We start from the raw sequence: 19625 nt of genomic DNA on the forward strand, positions 1-19625 counted from the left end.
TTTTACTTCACATATATGCTAACTTTGTGTCCGATTGCATTGAAGTGGATAGTAAAATTGAACATTGAGAAACTTATGTCTTAGTTCAACAACAGTTCGATTAAATCATATTTTTAATATTCTAGCCTGGATTGTTTTTTAAAGCATGAAAATGTAAAAGGTTGGTATGTGTTTGTCTCTGTGGCGCAATGGATTAGCGAGCTGGACTTCTAATCGAGAGGTCCCGGGTTCGAGTCCCGGCAGGGATGATTGGCTTAATATTTTTCAAAGCCCATCACTTAATTGTACAAGTTTTCATCCAAAATTGAGCAAACCGTTAACATCATCGTCTCAGTCTTGTATGAAGTAAATCTTCAATGAAACAATCTGGCCTGGTTCATTGTGTTTATCCTCGATTAAACATCGTTGCATGCATCTTTGAATCACTGCCACTGCCTCGAGGAAAAACCAACCGGGATGTTAATGCCAAATTAAGCCTTTTCCTTCTTTTGTGGTAAGTATTTTAACAACGGAGATCAATAGAAAACATCGAAGTCAGGATGGCCGATTGGTCTAAGGCGCCAGACTCAAGCAGAGGCTTAGACGCTTTGTGCGGCTCTAGGGTGTTCTGGTCTCCGAATGGAGGCGTGGGTTCGAATCCCATTTCTGACATTACTTTGGAAAGTTTTACTTCACATATATGCTAACTTTGTGTCGGATTGCATTGAAGTGGATAGTAAAATTGAACATTGAGAAACTTTTGTCTTATTTCAATAACAGTTCGATTAAATCATATTTTTAATATTCTAGCCTGGATTGTTTATTAAAGTGTGAAATTATAAAAGGTTGGTATGTGTTTGTCTCTGTGGCGCAATGGATTAGCGCGCTGGACTTCTAATCCAGAGGTTCCGGGTTCGAGTCCCGGCAGGGATGATTGGCTTAATAATTTTTAAAGCTCATCACTTAATTGTACAAGTTTTCATCCAAAATTGAGCAAACCGTTAACATCATCGTCTCAGTCTTGTATGAAGTAAATCTTCAATGAAACAATCTGGCCTGGTTCATTGTGTTTATCCTCGATTAAACATCGTTGCATGCATTTGTGAAATTTACACAGCCTCGAGGAAAAACAACCGTGATATTAATGCCAAATTAAGCCTTTCCTTGTTTTGTAGTAAGTATTTTTACAAAGGATATCCATAGAAAACTTCGAAGTCAGGATGGCCGAGTGGTCTAAGGCGCCAGACTCAAGCAGAGGCTTAGTCGCTTTTAGCGGCTCTAGGGTATTCTGGTCTCCGAATGGAGGCGTGGGTTCGAATCCCACTTCTGACATTACCTTTGGAAAGTTTTACTTCACATATATGCTAACTTTGTGTCGGATTGCATTGAAGTGGATAGTAAAATTGAACATTGAGAAACTGATGTCTTAGTTCAACAACAGTTCGATTAAATCATATTTTTAATATTCTAGGCTGGATTGTTTATTAAAGTGTGAAAATGTAAAAGGTTGGTATGTGTTTGTCTCTGTGGCGCAATGGATTAGCGCGCTGGACTTCTAATCCAGAGGTTCCGGGTTCGAGACCCGGCAGGGATGATTGGCTTAATACTTTTTAAAGCTCATCACTTAATTGTACAAGTTTTATCCAAAATTGAGCAAACCGTTAACATCATTGTCTCAGTCTTGTATGAAGTAAATCTTCAATGAAACAATCTGGCCTGGTTCATTGTGTTTATCCTCGATTAAACATCGTTGCATGCATCTGTGAATCACTGCCACTGCAACTGCCACGAGGAAAAACCAACCGTGATATTAATGCCAAATTAAGCCTTTTCCCTCTTTTGTGGTAAGTATTTTAACAACGGAGATACATAGAAAACATCGAAGTCAGGATGGCCGAGTGGTCTAAGGCGCCAGGCTCAAGCAGAAGCTTAGTCGCTTTGTGCGGCTCTAGGGTGTTCTGGTCTCCGAATGGAGGCGTGGGTTCGAATCCCACTTCTGACATTACCTTTGGAAACTTTTACTTCACATATATGCTAACTTTGTGTCGGATTGCATTGAAGTGGATAGTAAAATTGAACATTGAGAAACTTATGTCTTAGTTGAACAACTGTTCGATTAAATCATATTTTTAATATTCTATGCTGGATTGCTTATTAAAGTGTGAAAATGTAAAAGGTTGGTATGTGTTTGTCTCTGTGGCGCAATGGATTAGCGCGCTGGACTTCTAATCCAGAGGTTCCGGGTTCGAGTCCCGGCAGGGATGATTGGCTTAATACTTTTTAAAGCTCATCACTTAATTGTACAAGTTTTCATCCAAAATTGAGCAAACCGTTAACATCATCGTTTCAGTCTTGTATGAAGTAAATCTTCAATGAAACAATCTGGCCTGGTTCATTGTGTTTATCCTCGATTAAACATCGTTGCATGCATTTGTGAAATTTACACAGCCTCGAGGAAAAACAACCGTGATATTAATGCCAAATTAAGCCTTTCCTTGTTTTGTAGTAAGTATTTTTACAAAGGATATCCATAGAAAACTTCGAAGTCAGGATGGCCGAGTGGTCTAAGGCGCCAGACTCAGGCAGAGGCTTAGTCGCTTTGAGCGGCTCTAGGGTTTTCTGGTCTCCGAATGGAGGCGTGGGTTCGAATCCCACTTCTGACATTACCTTTGGAAACTTTTACTTCACATATATGCTAACTTTGTGTCGGATTGCATTGAAGTGGATAGTAAAATTGAACATTGAGAAACTTATGTCTTAGTTCAACAAAAGTTCGATTAAATCATATTTTTAATATTCTAGCCTGGATTGTTTTTGAAAGCGTGAAAAAGTAAAAGGTTGGTATGTGTTTGTCTCTGTGGTGCAATGGATTAGCGCGCTGGACTTCTAATCCAGAGGTTCCGGGTTCGAGTCCCGGCAGGGATGATTGGCTTAATACTTTTTAAAGCTCATCACTTAATTGTATAAGTTTTCATCAAAAATTGAGCAAACCGTTAACATCATTGTCTCAGTCTTGTATGAAGTAAATCTTCAATGAAACAATCTGGCCTGGTTCATTGTGTTTATCCTCGATTAAACATCGTTGCATGCATTTATGAAATTTACACAGCCTCGAGGAAAAACAACCGTGATATTAATTCCAAATTAAGCCTTTCCTTGTTTTGTAGTAAGTATTTTAACAACGGATATCCATAGAAAACATCGAAGTCAGGATGGCCGAGTGGTCTAAGGCAGGAATGTGCAACCCGCGGCCCGCGGGCCAAATGCGGCCCGCAAAGGAAAAATATGCGGCCCGCGGAGAAGTGACAATTTTGGATGGTTTGCGGCCCGCGAAACGAGTTTTAATTTAGTTTAGTCTGCTATGTGCAATCAATTCCAATCCCCTTGCAGTGCTGAATCAAACCTTGGCTGAATGTGTGTGACGCAACAATACTCTAACCGTTAGAGCATTGTTGCGTCACAGACAGACGATTAGGGCCTAACGGCCAGCTTGTGCAAAGCAAGAACGCAATTCACAAAGATGTCAATTGCTGAGCAGTTAGTTAATAAAGTCACAAGACCAATAACGAAAGAAACTGTTATTGATTTTGTGCTTTTAACTACGTGTATGTTAATTAAAGGTGTGGCCCGCGGTTTCAACCAGTTGTTGGGATCTGGCCCTCTTGTACAAAAGGTTGCACACCCCTGGTTTAAGGCACCAGACTCAAGCAGAGGCTTAGTCGCTTTGAGCGGCTCTAGGGTGTTCTGGTCTCCGAATGGAGGCGTGGGTTCGAATCCCACTTCTGACATTACCTTTGGAAACTTTTACTTCACATATATGCTAACTTTGTGTCGGATTGCATTGAAGTGGATAGTAAAATTGAACATTTAGAAAATTATGTCTTAGTTCAACAACAGTTCGATTAAATCATATTTTTAATATTCTAGCCTGGATTGTTTTTTAAAGTGTGAAAAAGTAAAAGGTTGGTATGTGTTTGTCTCTGTGGCGCAATGGATTAGCGCGCTGGTCTTCTAATCCAGAGGTTCCGGGTTCGAGTCCCGGCAGGGATGATTGTCTTAATACTTTTTAAAGCTCATCACTTAATTGTACAAGTTTTTATCCAAAATTGAGCAAACCGTTAACATCATTGTCTCAGTCTTGTATGAAGTAAATCTTCAATGAAACAATCTGGCCTGGTTCATTGTGTTTATCCTCGATTAAACATCTTTGCATGCATCTGTGAATCACTGCCACTGCAACTGCCACGAGGAAAAACCAACCGTGATATTAATGCCAAATTAAGCCTTTTCCTTCTTTTGTGGAAAGTACTTTAACAACGGAGATTAATAGAAAACATCGAAGTCAGGATGGCCGAGTGGTCTAAGGCGCCAGACTCAAGCAGAGGCTTAGTCGCTTTGTGCGGCTCTAGGGTGTTCTGGTCTCCGAATGGAGGCGTGGGTTCGAATCCCATTCCTGACATTACCTTTGGAAACTTTTACTTCACATATATGCTAACTTTGTGTCGGATTGCATTGAAGTGGATAGTAAAATTGAAAATTGAGAAACTTATGTCTTAGTTTAACAACAGTTCGATTAAATCATATTTTTAATATTCTAGGCTGGATTGTTTATTAAAGTGTGAAAAAGTAAAAGGTTGGTATGTGTTTGTCTCTGTGGCGCAATGGATTAGCGCGCTGGACTTCTAATCCAGAGGTTCCGGGTTCGAGTCCCGGCAGGGATGATTGGCTTAATACTTTTTAAAGCTCATCACTTAATTGTACAAGTTTTCATCCAAAATTGAGCAAACCGTTAACATCATCGTCTCAGTCTTGTATGAAGTAAATCTTCAATGAAACAATCTGGCCTGGTTCATTGTGTTTATCCTCGATTAAACATTGTTGCATGCATCTGTGAATCACTGCCACTGCCACTGCCACAAAGAAAAACCAACCGTGATATTTATTCCAAATTAAGCCTTTCATTGTTTTGTGGTAAGTATTTTAACAACGGAGATCTATAAAAAACATCGAAGTCAGGATGGCCGAGTGGTCTAAGGCGCCAGACTCAAGCAGAGGCTTAGTCGCTTTGTGCGGCTCTAGTTTGTTCTGGTCTCCGAATGGAGGCGTGGGTTCGAATCCCACTTCTGACATTACATTTGGAAACTTTTACTTCACATATATGCTAACTTTGTGTCGGATTGCATTGAAGTGGATAGTAAAATTGAACATTGAGAAACTTATGTCTTAGTTTAACAACAGTTCGATTAAATCATATTTTTAATATTCTAGGCTGGATTGTTTCTTAAAGTGTGAAAATGTAAAAGGTTTGTATGTGTTTGTCTCTGTGGCGCAATGGATTAGCGCGCTGGACTTCTAATCCAGAGGTTCCGGGTTCGAGTCCCGGCAGGGATGATTGGCTTAATACTTTTTAAAGCTCATCACTTAATTGTACAAGTTTTCATCCAAAATTGAGCAAACCGTTAACATCATCGTTTCAGTCTTGTATGAAGTAAATCTTCAATGAAACAATCTGGCCTGGTTCATTGTGTTTATCCTCGATTAAACATCGTTGCATGCATTTGTGAAATTTACACAGCCTCGAGGAAAAACCAACCGTGATATTAATGCCAAATTAAGCTTTTTCCTTCTTTTGTGGTAAGTATTTTAACAACGGAGATCAATAGAAAACATCGAAGTCAGGATGGCCGAGTGGTCTAAGGCGCCAGACTCAAGCAGAGGCTTAGTCGCTTGTGCGGCTCTAGTTTGTTCTGGTCTCCGAATGGAGGCGTGGGTTCGAATCCCACTTCTGACATTACATTTGGAAACTTTTACTTCACATATATGCTAACTTTGTGTCGGATTGCATTGAAGTGGATAGTAAAATTGAACATTGAGAAACTTATGTCTTATTTCAACAACAGTTCGATTAAATCATTTTTTTAATATTCTAGGCTGTATTGTTTATTAAAGTGTGAAAATGTAAAAGGTTGGTATGTGTTTGTCTCTGTGGCGCAATGGATTAGCGCGCTGGACTTCTAATCCAGAGGTTCCGGGTTCGAGTCCCGGCAGGGATGATTGGCTTAATACTTTTTAAAGCTCATCACTTAATTGTACAAGTTTTTATCCAAAATTGAGCAAACCGTTAACATCATTGTCTCAGTCTTGTATGAAGTAAATCTTCAATGAAACAATCTGGCCTGGTTCATTGTGTTTATCCTCGATTAAACATCTTTGCATGCATCTGTGAATCACTGCCTCTGCAACTGCCACGAGGAAAAACCAACCGTGATATTAATGCCAAATTAAGCCTTTTCCCTCTTTTGTGGTAAGTATTTTAACAACGGAGATACATAGAAAACATCGAAGTCAGGATGGCCGAGTGGTCTAAGGCGCCAGACTCAAGCAGAGGCTTAGTCGCTTTGAGCGGCTCTAGGGTGTTCTGGTCTCCGAATGGAGGCGTGGGTTCGTATCCCACTTCTGACATTACCTTTGGAAACTTTTACTTCACATATATGCTAACTTTGTGTCGGATTGCATTGAAGTGGATAGTAAAATTGAACATTGAGAAACTTATGTCTTAGTTCAACAACAGTTCGATTAAATCATATTTTTAATATTCTAGCCTGGATTGTTTTTGAAAGCGTGAAAAAGTAAAAGGTTGGTATGTGTTTGTCTCTGTGGCGCAATGGATTAGCGCGCTGGACTTCTAATCCAGAGGTTCCAGGTTCGAGTCCCGGCAGGGATGATTGGCTTAATACTTTTTAAAACTCATCACTTAATTGTACAAGTTTTCATCCAAAATTGAGCAAACCGTTAACATCATTGTCTCAGTCTTGTATGAAGTAAATCTTCAATGAAACAATCTGGCCTGGTTCATTGTGTTTATCCTCGATTAAACATCGTTGCATGCATCTGTGAATCACTGCCACTGCCACTGCCACAAAGAAAAACCAACCGTGATATTTATTCCAAATTAAGCCTTTCATTGTTTTGTGGTAAGTATTTTAACAACGGAGATCTATAAAAAACATCGAAGTCAGGATGGCCGAGTGGTCTAAGGCGCCAGACTCAAGCAGAGGCTTAGTCGCTTTGTGCGGCTCTAGTTTGTTCTGGTCTCCGAATGGAGGCGTGGGTTCGAATCCCACTTCTGACATTACATTTGGAAACTTTTACTTCACATATATGCTAACTTTGTGTCGGATTGCATTGAAGTGGATAGTAAAATTGAACATTGAGAAACTTATGTCTTAGTTTAACAACAGTTCGATTAAATCATATTTTTAATATTCTAGGCTGGATTGTTTCTTAAAGTGTGAAAATGTAAAAGGTTGGTATGTGTTTGTCTCTGTGGCGCAATGGATTAGCGCGCTGGACTTCTAATCCAGAGGTTCCGGGTTCGAGTCCCGGCAGGGATGATTGGCTTAATACTTTTTAAAGCTCATCACTTAATTGTACAAGTTTTCATCCAAAATTGAGCAAACCGTTAACATCATCGTTTCAGTCTTGTATGAAGTAAATCTTCAATGAAACAATCTGGCCTGGTTCATTGTGTTTATCCTCGATTAAACATCGTTGCATGCATTTGTGAAATTTACACAGCCTCGAGGAAAAACCAACCTTGATATTAATGCCAAATTAAGCTTTTTCCTTCTTTTGTGGTAAGTATTTTAACAACGGAGATCAATAGAAAACATCGAAGTCAGGATGGCCGAGTGGTCTAAGGCGCCAGACTCAAGCAGAGGCTTAGTCGCTTGTGCGGTTCTAGTTTGTTCTGGTCTCCGAATGGAGGCGTGGGTTCGAATCCCACTTCTGACATTACCTTTGGAAACTTTTACTTCACATATATGCTAACTTTGTGTCGGATTGCATTGAAGTGGATAGTAAAATTGAACATTGAGAAACTTATGTCTTATTTCAACAACAGTTCGATTAAATCATTTTTTTAATATTCTAGGCTGTATTGTTTATTAAAGTGTGAAAATGTAAAAGGTTGGTATGTGTTTGTCTCTGTGGCGCAATGGATTAGCGCGCTGGACTTCTAATCCAGAGGTTCCGGGTTCGAGTCCCGGCAGGGATGATTGGCTTAATAGTTTTTAAAGTTCATCACTTAATTGTACAAGTTTTTATCCAAAATTGAGCAAACCGTTAACATCATTGTCTCAGTCTTGTATGAAGTAAATCTTCAATGAAACAATCTGGCCTGGTTCATTGTGTTTATCCTCGATTAAACATCTTTGCATGCATCTGTGAATCACTGCCTCTGCAACTGCCACGAGGAAAAACCAACCGTGATATTAATGCCAAATTAAGCCTTTTCCCTCTTTTGTGGTATGTATTTTAACAACGGAGATACATAGAAAACATCGAAGTCAGGATGGCCGAGTGGTCTAAGGCGCCAGGCTCAAGCAGAAGCTTAGTCGCTTTGTGCGGCTCTAGGGTGTTCTGGTCTCCGAATGGAGGCGTGGGTTCGAATCCGACTTCTGACATTACCTTTGGAAACTTTTACTTCACATATATGCTAACTTTGTGTCGGATTGCATTGAAGTGGATAGTAAAATTGAACATTGAGAAACTTATGTCTTAGTTGAACAACTGTTCGATTAAATCATATTTTTAATATTCTAGGCTGGATTGTTTATTAAAGTGTGAAAATGTAAAAGGTTGGTATGTGTTTGTCTCTGTGGCGCAATGGATTAGCGCGCTGGACTTCTAATCCAGAGGTTCCGGGTTCGAGTCCCGGCAGGGATGATTGGCTTAATACTTTTTAAAGCTCATCACTTACTTGTACAAGTTTTCATCCAAAATTGAGCAAACCGTTAACATCATCGTCTCAGTCTTGTATGAAGTATATCTTCAATGAAACAATCTGGCCTGGTTCATTGTGTTTATCCTCGATTAAACATCGTTGCATGCATGTGTGAAATTTACACAGCCTCGTGGTAAAACAACCGTGATATTTATTCCAAATTAAGCCTTTCATTGTTTTGTGGTAAGTATTTTAACAACGGAGATACATAGAAAACATCGAAGTCAGGATGGCCGAGTGGTCTAAGGCGCCACACTCAAGCAGAGGCTTAGTCGCTTTGAGCGGCTCTAGGGTGTTCTGGTCTCCGAATGGAGGCGTGGGTTCGTATCCCACTTCTGACATTACCTTTGGAAACTTTTACTTCACATATATGCTAACTTTGTGTCGGATTGCATTGAAGTGGATAGTAAAATTGAACATTGAGAAACTTATGTCTTAGTTCAACAACAGTTCGATTAAATCATATTTTTAATATTCTAGCCTGGATTGTTTTTTAAGCGTGAAAAAGTAAAAGGTTTGTATGTGTTTGTCTCTGTGGCGCAATGGATTAGCGGGCTGGACTTCTAATCCAGAGGTTCCGGGTTCGAGTCCCGGCAGGGATGATTGGCTTAATAGTTTTTAAAGTTCATCACTTAATTGTACAAGTTTTCATCCAAAATTGAGCAAACCGTTAACATCATCGTCTCAGTCTTGTATGAAGTAAATCTTCATTGAAACAATCTGCCCTGGTTCATTGTGTTTATCCTCGATTAAACATCGTTGCATGCATCTGTGAAATTTACACAGCCTCGTGGGAAAACAACCGTGATATTAATTCCAAATTAAGCCTTTCCTTGTTGTGTGGTAAGTATTTTAACAACGGAGATTCATAGAAAACATCGAAGTCATGATGGCCGAGTGGTCTAAGGAGCCAGACTCAAGCAGGGGCTTAGTCGCTTTGAGCGGCTCTAGGGTGTTCTGGTCTCCGAATGGAGGCGTGGGTTCGAATCCCATTTCTGACATTACCTTTGGAAACTTTTACTTCACATATATGCTAACTTTGTGTCGGATTGCATTGAAGTGGATAGTAAAATTGAACATTGAGAAACTTATGTCTTATTTCAACAACAGTTCGATTAAATCATATTTTTAATATTCCATACTGGATTGTTTGTTTTTGGGTGAAAATAATAAAAGGTTGGTATGTGTTTGTCTCTGTGGCGCAATGGATTAGCGCGCTGGACTTCTAATCCAGAGGTTCCGGGTTCGAGTCCCGGCAGGGATGATTGGCTTAATACTTTTTAAAGCTCATCACTTAATTGTACAAGTTTTCATCCAAAATTGAGCAAACCGTTAACATCATTGTCTCAGTCTTGTATGAAGTAAATCTTCAATGAAACAATCTGACTTGGTTCATTGTGTTTATCCTCGATTAAACATCGTTGCATGCATCTGTGAATCACTGTCACTGCCACGAGGAAAAACCAACCGTGATATTAATGCCAAATTAAGCCTTTTCCTTCTTTTGTGGTAAGTATTTTAACAACGGAGATCAATAGAAAACATCGAAGTCAGGATGGCCGAGTGGTCTAAGGCGCCAGACTCAAGCAGAGGCTTAGTCGCTTTGTGCGGCTCTAGGGTGTTCTGGTCTCCGAATGGAGGCGTGGGTTCGAATCCCACTTTTGACATTACCTTTGGAAAGTTTTACTTCACATATATGCTAACTTTGTGTCGGATTGCATTGAAGTGGATAGTAAAATTGAACATTGAGAAACTGATGTCTTAGTTCAACAACAGTTCGATTAAATCATATTTTTAATATTCTAGGCTGGATTGTTTTTGAAAGTGTGAAAATGTAAAAGGTTGGTATGTGTTTGTCTCTGTGGCGCAATGGATTATAGCGCGCTGGACTTCTAATCCAGAGGTTCCGGGTTCGAGTCCCGGCAGGGATGATTGGCTTAATATTTTTTAGAGCTCATCACTCAACTGTACAAGTTTTCATCCAAAATTGAGCAAACCGTTAACATCATCGTCTCAGTCTTGTATAAAGTAAATTTTCAATGAAACAATCTGGCCTGGTTCGTTGTATCTATCTTCGATTAAACATCGTTACAAGCATCTGTGAATTTTATACAACCACGATGAAAAAAAACCGTGATATTAATTTAACCATAACTTTATCAGTCTTATACTATTCGTAGAACTATTAATTATTATTTATGCCGTATATGCTGGGCCCTTGGGGAGTATTTTTTTGACTGGTACACGGCGCTATACAAGCATTATTATTATTTATTATTATTATTATGGTATGTCATTTTATTAACGATCAAGCAGTGAATGCTAGTAAGTACTTTCAATCAGTTTATTTTTGGACACAAAATAGAAGATTTGAAAGTGGCCAAGTGAGAAGTAAGCTTTGGCTTTGGCTTTGGCTTTGGCTTTCTGCCTCTAGATGCCAATTTTTTTTTGCTTTGCTTGCTTGAAAAATAGCGGTTAATATCCCAAAACAACGTATTATACGCATTCCTGTTTTGAAGGCGAAAAATGATTATCATAGTGTAATTATTCTATTTTCTTCTCTTTTAAAATAGAAATCGTATTTTCACAGGGTAATACTTTCCATTGGCCGCATGTCTTGAAATAAGCAAGAAATTGTTGATATATAGTTATGATAAAACAATATCCTGGTAAAACCGTACTTTCTAGAAAAATCCTGGCTAAACAACACTTCTGCTCGGCCAGCCTATCTCTGAAATGAAAATTTTTAGAGGAGGTGGTTTAATAAAAGGCCAAAAATACATTTTCAACATAAAAACAAACCAAAACAATTTAATTTCCCTGGTAAATGAAGTCTCATTTAATGGATTGATGTATATTTGAAAGCAACGTGTCAATTGTACTTTTTCGGCAGATTTATCCAGCAAGCACGAAAAATCAAAAGAAAGCACCAAAACAAAACAAGCAAATTGTTTAATAATAACAAATTTAAACACAAAGAAGAATTTTGCCTTTACGCCACAGATCTTGACAAGAAAAACTAAAATAAATTACATTAAATTACGCGACAAAATATTATCGATATGACGTAAGACGGAATCAGCAGCAAATCAACTGGAACGATGGCAGAATTAGCAGATACTTCTTTTTCAGGAAAAACGTCTTTGCAAAAAATGTCTGCGTTTCATGTTGCGATGATTATTATGCGCGTCCAACAGTAATCAATAATCTTGGGCTTTGGTTCGATTCCCTTCGAAGGCGGATGCTGTATGTCGATATTGTGACTTCATAATCACCTGGCCTTAGTCTCGGGATAGACCTGTGTGAAAACGATAAACAGTGATATGGCTTGCAGTAATGCAGAAGTGACCATTACACCACATCACCTGCAGGAAACACATCACACACATGTGGTGAAATGAGGTGAGACTGATGTGTTTTTGCATGGCTTGGCTGACATTTAATAAGCCTAATTTCTATGACTGTGTTTTGTCTAATTATAATACTTATACTCACGTTATTGTGCCCGAACGGAATCTGACAAATCGGTACAAAATCGAAGTTCCCACCCTAAACACCCGGATGTTGTAACGTATCAATGTCGAAGGAGTTCCCCGCAGTTCAACCGGAAGCCACTCGAGGGTAATTGAAAGAGAAGTAGTTCTTACTACATGCAAACCGAGAGGAGGCACAAGTCCATCTAGATGAAAATAAGTAATTGAATATGAGCTTAAGCACCATCGAATAAATACTGCACTTTAACACTAACGTGGCAATTTCATACATACCAGACTGGGGTGCGGTAGGTGGTGCACTTGTTGCTGCGACTTTTGGAGTAGTGATCGTGATGCTAAACACTTCGTCGGCACGTGGAAAGCTTCGTGCCGTGATGACGTATTCGACCTCAGGTGAAAGGCGAGTAAAGGTAACGGAGGAATGAGCGCGACTTATCACAAATCTTTGATGATCCTTAAAACACAGGAAATAACACCTTTTTAAACACCTTTTTCTAGTTTCTAAAGACCTTTTGAATAAAAAGTAATTTACGGTATTTTTAACTACTGGTATTTGTCATTATTTCTTAATTTTCATTGTGTAATACGTTTAAGCCAATAAAATAAGTTATTATTAGTCTAATTCTGATTCTGCTAGTGCTACATACAGCAAGATGAGCAAGCTTAACAACAATAAAACCGACACGTACCCGTACGGATTCCTTTCTCCTTATGCTAAAGTTAATGACGGAAACTCCGATGGGAAATGTATCCCATGACAACGTGACGCGATTACTTTCAAGTGTCGTGACCCTGGCTTCAAAGTTTTCCCCAGCAGGGGGTGCTAGAGATCACAAAAGAAAGCATTATCGTAGTCATGACAATATATAAACTAAACTTTTTCCAAACTGTGAAGACATGCCAAGCCCAGAATTTTAAATCCGATCGTTTTTTCTGACCGGCTGACAGACACAGGTTTTTACTCACCAGTCACTATCCTCGTTCTTCCTGCAACGTTAGGAATGATTTGGTTTTCTGGTGTCGCTGGTCGAATTGTGACGTCATAAACAGAGGAAGGGTCAAGATCGTCAAGCGTGAAGCTTCGACCTGGTCGGAAGTTCTCGAATACGGGGAATTTTCTTCCGTTTAAAACCTTTTCGACTGTGATGTAATATCTATAGACATAAAAATGTATTATAAAATATTCATAGCAACTTTATCAAAAACTTGAAAATGACGATAAAGTGCTGCACATATTACACTTGGCGTTATGAGAAGTGATAATATTTCTGCTGACAACGTACCCTTGCCGTTATAAGAGCTCGATTAAAGCCTTGTAGTACTTATTTATCTATTTGTTTTACCTGTGACTATTCCTGAAACCAGACCATAGCAGCGTAAATCCGCTCGAAGTAATGGTCCTGTTGTTCACAAACGTGGCCAGCACTCTCTCCATCGTGAACATGCGACCTGCCTCGATCACCAAGGGGTCAGATGCACCCGCTAGTGCCTCTTTGATGTGGAAGTGGACGATTGGAAACAATAAATCCCTGACATTTTGTCGCGAAATATCCGTCAGTGATGACGTAGGTTGATTTGGTGACGTCAGAAGGACGGAGAGGGACTCGGACAACCGCCTGGTTATGCTATCCACGGTTGCTTCGTTTGCGTTTTGTGTCTCCGATAGCCGCTTTATTTCGCGAGCCAACGAAATGAGACTCTCAAACGCAGCGGACTGGGCGTAAATGACTTGGCGTTTGCGTCTAATGACCCCAGACTTTGGAATGGTCTCTGCAGCAAGAAGACTTTGGCTTAATGTTAAGACATTGGTGGTACGTAATCGTAGATAATTTATTATTATTATTTCGCATCAATCCCGGATATAGTAACGTACAGTAATGAAGTTTAAAATGCGCTTAAACAAACAAAAATAAACATATGAATTAAAATACTAAAGCTTTCAATCAAAAATTTGTCACATAACATCAGAAATACGCAGAAAACCACGAATAAACCTACCTGTTTCCTCAAGTTGTTGGTTTTGCAGGTAATCAGCGGCCACTATTCTTAGTTGCTCAACGCGATCTCGAAGTTTTATTCTGAATTCGATATCTTCGCTGACCTTCTCGTTCGGAAGACTTCCATCGCTTTCTTCAACAGAACTGCGGTTCAAAGACAGTAGATGGTAATTATCCCGTGAAAATGCGAGACTATCAGCAGAAGGTACCTACTCTGGCATTTCTTGTAGTAGCATTATCAAGTTCTTTACAACAGAGTCCAAAACGCCTTTGAATATATTCTCCGTAGGACGATTCTCTATTCCATTGTAAAGCGCTGAAAGCAACAGACAGTTGCAAACCAACGTTCAATTACTCGCAATCTACTCGAGCATTCAATACATGAAACTTTACCATGAACTAAAATATGCTAGGAACGTGTTATAACGATGCTTATAAAGACTAGGACTAGTACATGTAGACTAGGATTGCTTTTGATAAAACTTTGGAATATTCATTGCTGAGAATTTTGTGTAAAAGTTTGCATTTTAAATTTAAAACACATCAAAACCAAAACATTCTACTTCAACATAAAGAAAAATAAATATTGTTGAAACCTGTTGTCACTTGCTTCCATTCGCTGGAGCTGCTTGGCGTGAGATCGTGGCTTATCGCTGAAACCGTGACGTTGTAAGTAGTGTTGGATTTGAGACCAGACACATAATACTGCAAGATAAAAATTTAGCAATGAAAATGTTATGCGCAGTGTAAAGACACGTAAGTAAGTATAAGTCAGTCATAAAGCAACAGCACAAGAAAACAATCAAACTATGAAGATAGAGAGTAAACATATGCTTAATCGAGATATATACCCACCCTATTTGCTCTGATTCCACGGATAATCTGGATCAACAAACCTTCCTTTTCAACTAGGATCGTATAGGTCACAGCGTATGGTGTAGGAAGCCACTGCACCATAAACCCGGATGCGTTGAGGCGACTGATCGCGATTCCTCTGACGGAATTAGCATCAGGATAAGCTAGAAATAAATTATGACTTGGAGAAAGTATAACAATTCATCTTACAGTACATCAATTCCGCGATTGGAGACAAAACGTTCCAATCAAGCAAAACAAGCAGTTGGACAAACAAAATTTCTTAGCTACAAGAAATCATCGTAACGTCTTGTCAGTGCTTACGCATTTCTACAGTGATAGGTAACGATGGATCCGAATCAAAATATCGTCCGACTGATATAATGGATATGTTGTAAACTTCGCGATGCTCAAGGCCAGTAGAGATAGTATACGGCGAGGTAGCTTTGCTGTTTAATGTAAACAGTATATTGTTAACATACTTTTAAGCTGAAGACAAATCCTCAGTTTGAAACAACAAAAACGACTTTCATTGGACATTTTGCAGAATCAAAAATATTAGCAAAAAGTAAAGCCAAATATAAACAAGGCAAATCCAAAGCACGAAAACATGAGATAACTTATTATTTAAATATTTTAAATCAAAGCGTCACCGAAAAAAATTACGTCATACAGCCAATAAAATTTACTCGAAAATTTGTGACAATCCTGTTTCCGTGTTTTGCACGCTGACTCGGTATCCAATGGCTCGGCGAGCTCGCTTCCAGGAGACCGTTAATTCCCCGGGTAGACGGCGAAGAATCTGAACATCAACAGGAATCCCAGGAACCAGACGTACTGCGTTTATTTAAAGAAATATAGTAAAAATAAGTTTTTGAAATACACCTTTATCTCAGTACAAGAAGTCAAGTTTTTTCAAAAAGATACGACCATAAGTCAAAGCTTGAAATAAAAAATCCTCTGCATTTTAGTAAACAAGAACACCAGAGAATATGAGTAAAGTAAGTATTTAGATGACTTGATTAGTGATTTAAACATATTTAAATAAATTTTGATTAAAGGTAATGATGTTACTACAATACATATACGTAATTTAGCTGCAATATGTATGTACATTTTTTCGGCTTGTTTCAGTTGTTAAATTAAATTGAAAACATTTTGTACTTAAAACTTTAAAATGCGTGTTTAAAATTTTTCACCTGAGGTATTACGCTAAACAGCCTAAAAACTAACTACAAATACACCCATTAGGGGCAATTTTCAAAAAAAGAAGAAATTAGAAACAACTTTTGCTTATTTTTTACCTATTGCAGAAATTGAAAGTTAAATTATTTTTGCATAAAAATATTAAATTAATGTTATTGAGAAATTTACATTCAACTTTGAAGCTGCTTTGCAAAACCACTAATGAGTACAAAGGCACCGGTTTTAATGAAATTAAAAGTTATTTTTTGTTTTAAAAACTATTGTAGAAAAGTTAGTAAAATATACACTCATGGTTTCGGAAGAAAATTTGATTTGAAAACTTCGCCACAGCTTAGACAGCAAGATTTATTAGTTAATTATTAACGTCAATCGCTGTGGTGAACAATTCTCACAGATTTTTTTTGGTTCAGAGAATGAGAAATTATCTAGATTAACCACTTTCAATTGAAAGAATGAGAAAAAAGAATTTGCTGGGTGTGTTTATGTCACGAGATTTATTTTAGGCACCCGTTTTATAGCAATCTCAATGTGCACTGTTTTTATGAACCCCTTTTTATTGATTGATTTAGTCGGACGTGTTCTTTTTGTTGTATCATTTTTATGTCTGTCTGGTTACGTAGTCTATATTTGTTTTATTTCACTATTGTTCACATTAGCCATTTTTATGCATGTTCACGCTCTGCTATATTTTACATGTTTATGTGTACACGTATTTTTTCACTAGTGAAGTCTCGTCTCGCTACCCCGAGCGCTTAATTAGTATTCAGCGTCCCACGTTGATTCTTTGATGGAATTTGTGTTTTGTGAGGTGTCGCGCTCGGCTGGGCGAGTGTAGTTTAAGTGACGTTTTGGGTTTTTAGAGGAAGGTGGATGTTTTTATGAAAGAAAATGGCATTAAAAGAGAACAAGGCAAAACTGGCTAATTGACTAGCCGTTAGAGCGGGAAGATTCCTGGTCAAAAAAGTTTGGTTACATTTATACAAACCCCAGAATTTCTATGCATGCCGCAATAAACACCACCATTCACAGCAGAATAACGGAAGTAATAAATAAGAAATTGTTCTTAACTTAATACGATGCCTCAATGCAGATTTATTTTCTACGGTTTTTTTAGGAGATTACTAGACATTTTCTTACAAAAAAATGATTAAATGTAAACTGCTTTGTTAGGACTAAAACACTTTTGCAAAAATAGCAAACATTTAATAAGAAAAATATTCTTTACAGCATTTGATTAGCAATATGGTAAAAAGTGAAATAAATATTAGAGCTAATAACAAGTTATTATTGCTGCATAGTATTTGCACTATTAGTATTGCATCAGATGGTATTTTTGTTACTGCCTTTTTATAATTTCCGTTGTTTACCTTGGCCCGTTCTATCTTTCTTGGATTTCTCTGTGCCGTCATTAACAGAAAACAAAAAAACTGCTTATTATTTGATACGAAAAGCTTATATGTCGGTTTACTTACCTTCTGACTATATAAACCTACAAATCTAATCGCCATGAGAATCTATTACAACCATTTCAACCGTTATTATTTACAAAACAATGTACATAACGTTACGTCACACTTACGCGTTATAGTCGTCACACCCGGACTTTCATTTGAGCGCTGTCCTCCATACCCAATGGCGAAGAAGGAGACTTGATAGATTGTGTTTTGATCCAAGTTGACCACCGACACATTGGTAGTGGCTTGTACCTCACTGTCAAATTTTGAAATCACGATTAAAAGAGCTCAGGATTGTAGTTATACTGTATAGGTTATTGCATATAAATGTGACTTGAAGATGAATACATAAGAATAAACTCTTCAGAAGCGAACAGTAAGCATATTTAAAATGGTTGCTAACGCCGTAGCAAAAATCGGTACTAGTAGAACGTTCGCGCAACCGATAATATGTAACTTTTTTAATATATAATTTCTTTTTTATTTAACTTTTGTTGCAAGGCAAATGTAAAAAAACTTATTGCTGCATAACTCACGATATCCTACGTTGTTCTCCACCCCTCTTCCTGAGTATGATGACGTAAGAAGCCGCATGTTCTATAGGAAATATTTCAATGTCCATCGAATTATAAGTGACAGAACTAATTCGAAACAGGGGCTTCGAAGATCTGGTCGGGATGACAGGAACTGGGTGTCCTAAGTAGAGACAAATTAAAACTTTCAACAAATCCTCGTTAACGTTAGGTTTAAAGGATTCCAACAAAGATGCTCTATGCCGCTGTGTATGAGAGAGTTTTATGTAAGAGATCGGGCCGATTGGCGCTCTATACACTCCAGAATCAGAAAAAAACCTTGGAAATGTTATGCAAAAAATGAAAACGTCAATTGACGTCATGACTATAGTATACTGATGAATTTGTTTGCAGTACATTAAAACAATTTGAACTGTTCATCGCAGCCTTTAGACAAGGTACATGTTCGAGTTTTCTTACTTGCTTGAACCCTGAGTTGGTCACTTGGCGGAGACCTTTCAAACTTTCCAATTGAAGTCACTGTGATGAGGTAGAAGTTTAAAACCTGAAGTCCAGTAACATTGGCTTTGACATCACTGATATTCCTGTGGTGAGTTAAGTCCCTCGTTTAGGAAACAAGAAGCTTATACATGCAAGATTTATACATACTATAAGTATAACAAAGCAATGGAATAATCGTTTATTTTAATTTTTAACACATTGATATCAATTAGCTAATCTTTCTCACTTGATTTCGCGAGATGATCCTGACGCTTCCGCGACAATGGTGACGTCATAAGCTATGGATCTAGCCGTCGGCGCCCATTCTATTTCAACATGATCTGCTCGAACCTTGATCGCGGACAAAAGCGTCACCCTACGAGGTGGCAGAGGTCCTAACAAAAATAACAAATGGACACAGATTAATTAAACTGATTACCTTAAGCTCCTGTTGCTCGACCAATGAGTATTATACAGGGCCAACACATCCAATGTGTTATGTATAGAACCATCCCGGTAATATTAGTCACAACAAAAATTTATATACCCTATATACCCTCGTATTAGTACATTATTATTAAATTATGACGAATAAGCCTTGAAACGTACCTAATTGATTAATATAACTAACTATGCCGACGTTGATTAGCCATCAACTATATAGAAGCAACGTTTTACTTGTTTTGACAACTAAGGGGGGGTCACTTTCTTCAGTTTCGTCTCCGACTATTCCAATTGCTTTGATTGTGACGTTATAAACAGTATTAGGGAGAAGGTTGTCAATCAACATTTGATTAGACTCGTAGCCGCTGAACAAGTAACACATAAGCAAAATCGTCAAA

At 38.3% G+C, this 19625-nt stretch overlaps 1 protein-coding gene and 29 non-coding genes across 35 annotated transcripts in view; 29 read left to right on the plus strand and 1 right to left on the minus strand.

Annotated features, from left to right (window-relative positions):
* The first annotated feature begins 174 nt into the window (after positions 1-174).
* Trnar-ucu (transfer RNA arginine (anticodon UCU)) lies at positions 175-248 on the plus strand. Its single transcript has one exon. It is a non-coding gene; the product is annotated as a tRNA-Arg (tRNA).
* A 285-nt stretch (positions 249-533) lies between these two features.
* Positions 534-651, plus strand: Trnal-caa (transfer RNA leucine (anticodon CAA)). Its single transcript has 2 exons — positions 534-571; positions 606-651. It is a non-coding gene; the product is annotated as a tRNA-Leu (tRNA).
* A 187-nt stretch (positions 652-838) lies between these two features.
* Positions 839-912, plus strand: Trnar-ucu (transfer RNA arginine (anticodon UCU)). Its single transcript has one exon. It is a non-coding gene; the product is annotated as a tRNA-Arg (tRNA).
* Positions 913-1193: 281 nt separating this feature from the next.
* On the plus strand, positions 1194-1311 carry Trnal-caa (transfer RNA leucine (anticodon CAA)). The gene is made up of 2 exons: positions 1194-1231; positions 1266-1311. It is a non-coding gene; the product is annotated as a tRNA-Leu (tRNA).
* A 188-nt stretch (positions 1312-1499) lies between these two features.
* Trnar-ucu (transfer RNA arginine (anticodon UCU)) lies at positions 1500-1573 on the plus strand. The gene has a single exon. It is a non-coding gene; the product is annotated as a tRNA-Arg (tRNA).
* Positions 1574-1863: 290 nt separating this feature from the next.
* Positions 1864-1981, plus strand: Trnal-caa (transfer RNA leucine (anticodon CAA)). The gene is made up of 2 exons: positions 1864-1901; positions 1936-1981. It is a non-coding gene; the product is annotated as a tRNA-Leu (tRNA).
* A 188-nt stretch (positions 1982-2169) lies between these two features.
* Positions 2170-2243, plus strand: Trnar-ucu (transfer RNA arginine (anticodon UCU)). The gene has a single exon. It is a non-coding gene; the product is annotated as a tRNA-Arg (tRNA).
* Positions 2244-2524: 281 nt separating this feature from the next.
* Positions 2525-2642, plus strand: Trnal-cag (transfer RNA leucine (anticodon CAG)). Its single transcript has 2 exons — positions 2525-2562; positions 2597-2642. It is a non-coding gene; the product is annotated as a tRNA-Leu (tRNA).
* A 188-nt stretch (positions 2643-2830) lies between these two features.
* On the plus strand, positions 2831-2904 carry Trnar-ucu (transfer RNA arginine (anticodon UCU)). The gene has a single exon. It is a non-coding gene; the product is annotated as a tRNA-Arg (tRNA).
* Positions 2905-3955: 1051 nt separating this feature from the next.
* Trnar-ucu (transfer RNA arginine (anticodon UCU)) lies at positions 3956-4029 on the plus strand. The gene has a single exon. It is a non-coding gene; the product is annotated as a tRNA-Arg (tRNA).
* Positions 4030-4320: 291 nt separating this feature from the next.
* Trnal-caa (transfer RNA leucine (anticodon CAA)) lies at positions 4321-4438 on the plus strand. Its single transcript has 2 exons — positions 4321-4358; positions 4393-4438. It is a non-coding gene; the product is annotated as a tRNA-Leu (tRNA).
* Positions 4439-4626: 188 nt separating this feature from the next.
* On the plus strand, positions 4627-4700 carry Trnar-ucu (transfer RNA arginine (anticodon UCU)). Its single transcript has one exon. It is a non-coding gene; the product is annotated as a tRNA-Arg (tRNA).
* A 290-nt stretch (positions 4701-4990) lies between these two features.
* Trnal-caa (transfer RNA leucine (anticodon CAA)) lies at positions 4991-5108 on the plus strand. Its single transcript has 2 exons — positions 4991-5028; positions 5063-5108. It is a non-coding gene; the product is annotated as a tRNA-Leu (tRNA).
* Positions 5109-5296: 188 nt separating this feature from the next.
* Trnar-ucu (transfer RNA arginine (anticodon UCU)) lies at positions 5297-5370 on the plus strand. Its single transcript has one exon. It is a non-coding gene; the product is annotated as a tRNA-Arg (tRNA).
* A 283-nt stretch (positions 5371-5653) lies between these two features.
* On the plus strand, positions 5654-5770 carry Trnal-caa (transfer RNA leucine (anticodon CAA)). Its single transcript has 2 exons — positions 5654-5691; positions 5725-5770. It is a non-coding gene; the product is annotated as a tRNA-Leu (tRNA).
* A 188-nt stretch (positions 5771-5958) lies between these two features.
* On the plus strand, positions 5959-6032 carry Trnar-ucu (transfer RNA arginine (anticodon UCU)). Its single transcript has one exon. It is a non-coding gene; the product is annotated as a tRNA-Arg (tRNA).
* A 291-nt stretch (positions 6033-6323) lies between these two features.
* On the plus strand, positions 6324-6441 carry Trnal-caa (transfer RNA leucine (anticodon CAA)). The gene is made up of 2 exons: positions 6324-6361; positions 6396-6441. It is a non-coding gene; the product is annotated as a tRNA-Leu (tRNA).
* Positions 6442-6629: 188 nt separating this feature from the next.
* Trnar-ucu (transfer RNA arginine (anticodon UCU)) lies at positions 6630-6703 on the plus strand. The gene has a single exon. It is a non-coding gene; the product is annotated as a tRNA-Arg (tRNA).
* Positions 6704-6993: 290 nt separating this feature from the next.
* Positions 6994-7111, plus strand: Trnal-caa (transfer RNA leucine (anticodon CAA)). The gene is made up of 2 exons: positions 6994-7031; positions 7066-7111. It is a non-coding gene; the product is annotated as a tRNA-Leu (tRNA).
* A 188-nt stretch (positions 7112-7299) lies between these two features.
* Trnar-ucu (transfer RNA arginine (anticodon UCU)) lies at positions 7300-7373 on the plus strand. Its single transcript has one exon. It is a non-coding gene; the product is annotated as a tRNA-Arg (tRNA).
* Positions 7374-7656: 283 nt separating this feature from the next.
* Positions 7657-7773, plus strand: Trnal-caa (transfer RNA leucine (anticodon CAA)). Its single transcript has 2 exons — positions 7657-7694; positions 7728-7773. It is a non-coding gene; the product is annotated as a tRNA-Leu (tRNA).
* A 188-nt stretch (positions 7774-7961) lies between these two features.
* On the plus strand, positions 7962-8035 carry Trnar-ucu (transfer RNA arginine (anticodon UCU)). Its single transcript has one exon. It is a non-coding gene; the product is annotated as a tRNA-Arg (tRNA).
* Positions 8036-8326: 291 nt separating this feature from the next.
* Trnal-caa (transfer RNA leucine (anticodon CAA)) lies at positions 8327-8444 on the plus strand. Its single transcript has 2 exons — positions 8327-8364; positions 8399-8444. It is a non-coding gene; the product is annotated as a tRNA-Leu (tRNA).
* Positions 8445-8632: 188 nt separating this feature from the next.
* Trnar-ucu (transfer RNA arginine (anticodon UCU)) lies at positions 8633-8706 on the plus strand. The gene has a single exon. It is a non-coding gene; the product is annotated as a tRNA-Arg (tRNA).
* A 281-nt stretch (positions 8707-8987) lies between these two features.
* Trnal-caa (transfer RNA leucine (anticodon CAA)) lies at positions 8988-9105 on the plus strand. Its single transcript has 2 exons — positions 8988-9025; positions 9060-9105. It is a non-coding gene; the product is annotated as a tRNA-Leu (tRNA).
* Positions 9106-9292: 187 nt separating this feature from the next.
* On the plus strand, positions 9293-9366 carry Trnar-ucu (transfer RNA arginine (anticodon UCU)). The gene has a single exon. It is a non-coding gene; the product is annotated as a tRNA-Arg (tRNA).
* A 588-nt stretch (positions 9367-9954) lies between these two features.
* Trnar-ucu (transfer RNA arginine (anticodon UCU)) lies at positions 9955-10028 on the plus strand. The gene has a single exon. It is a non-coding gene; the product is annotated as a tRNA-Arg (tRNA).
* A 285-nt stretch (positions 10029-10313) lies between these two features.
* On the plus strand, positions 10314-10431 carry Trnal-caa (transfer RNA leucine (anticodon CAA)). The gene is made up of 2 exons: positions 10314-10351; positions 10386-10431. It is a non-coding gene; the product is annotated as a tRNA-Leu (tRNA).
* A 188-nt stretch (positions 10432-10619) lies between these two features.
* Positions 10620-10695, plus strand: Trnar-ucu (transfer RNA arginine (anticodon UCU)). The gene has a single exon. It is a non-coding gene; the product is annotated as a tRNA-Arg (tRNA).
* Positions 10696-11507: 812 nt separating this feature from the next.
* LOC143466065 (titin-like) overlaps positions 11508-19625 on the minus strand; it is a 51286-nt gene continuing 43168 nt past the window's right edge. For 5 of the 6 annotated variants that reach the window (XM_076964665.1, XM_076964663.1, XM_076964664.1 and 2 more), the window contains 18 exons: positions 19462-19592; positions 19031-19178; positions 18763-18887; positions 18307-18466; positions 17896-18026; positions 17684-17713; positions 15800-15947; positions 15435-15559; positions 15111-15274; positions 14852-14960; positions 14469-14571; positions 14257-14399; positions 13602-14028; positions 13225-13412; positions 12948-13081; positions 12532-12712; positions 12260-12443; positions 11508-12062 (listed from right to left, as the gene is read on the minus strand). In XM_076964665.1, the coding sequence (XP_076820780.1) occupies positions 11945-12062; positions 12260-12443; positions 12532-12712; positions 12948-13081; positions 13225-13412; positions 13602-14028; positions 14257-14399; positions 14469-14571; positions 14852-14960; positions 15111-15274; positions 15435-15559; positions 15800-15947; positions 17684-17713; positions 17896-18026; positions 18307-18466; positions 18763-18887; positions 19031-19178; positions 19462-19592 (2749 nt within the window). In that variant the 3' untranslated portion in view covers positions 11508-11944. The remainder of the gene's footprint in view (positions 12063-12259; positions 12444-12531; positions 12713-12947; positions 13082-13224; positions 13413-13601; positions 14029-14256; positions 14400-14468; positions 14572-14851; positions 14961-15110; positions 15275-15434; positions 15560-15799; positions 15948-17683; positions 17714-17895; positions 18027-18306; positions 18467-18762; positions 18888-19030; positions 19179-19461; positions 19593-19625) is intronic. The other variant, XM_076964661.1, reaches the window with a different exon arrangement.

The sequence above is a fragment of the Clavelina lepadiformis genome, chromosome 7 (assembly GCF_947623445.1).
Source record: "Clavelina lepadiformis chromosome 7, kaClaLepa1.1, whole genome shotgun sequence".
Classification (NCBI taxonomy): Eukaryota; Metazoa; Chordata; class Ascidiacea; order Aplousobranchia; family Clavelinidae; genus Clavelina; species Clavelina lepadiformis.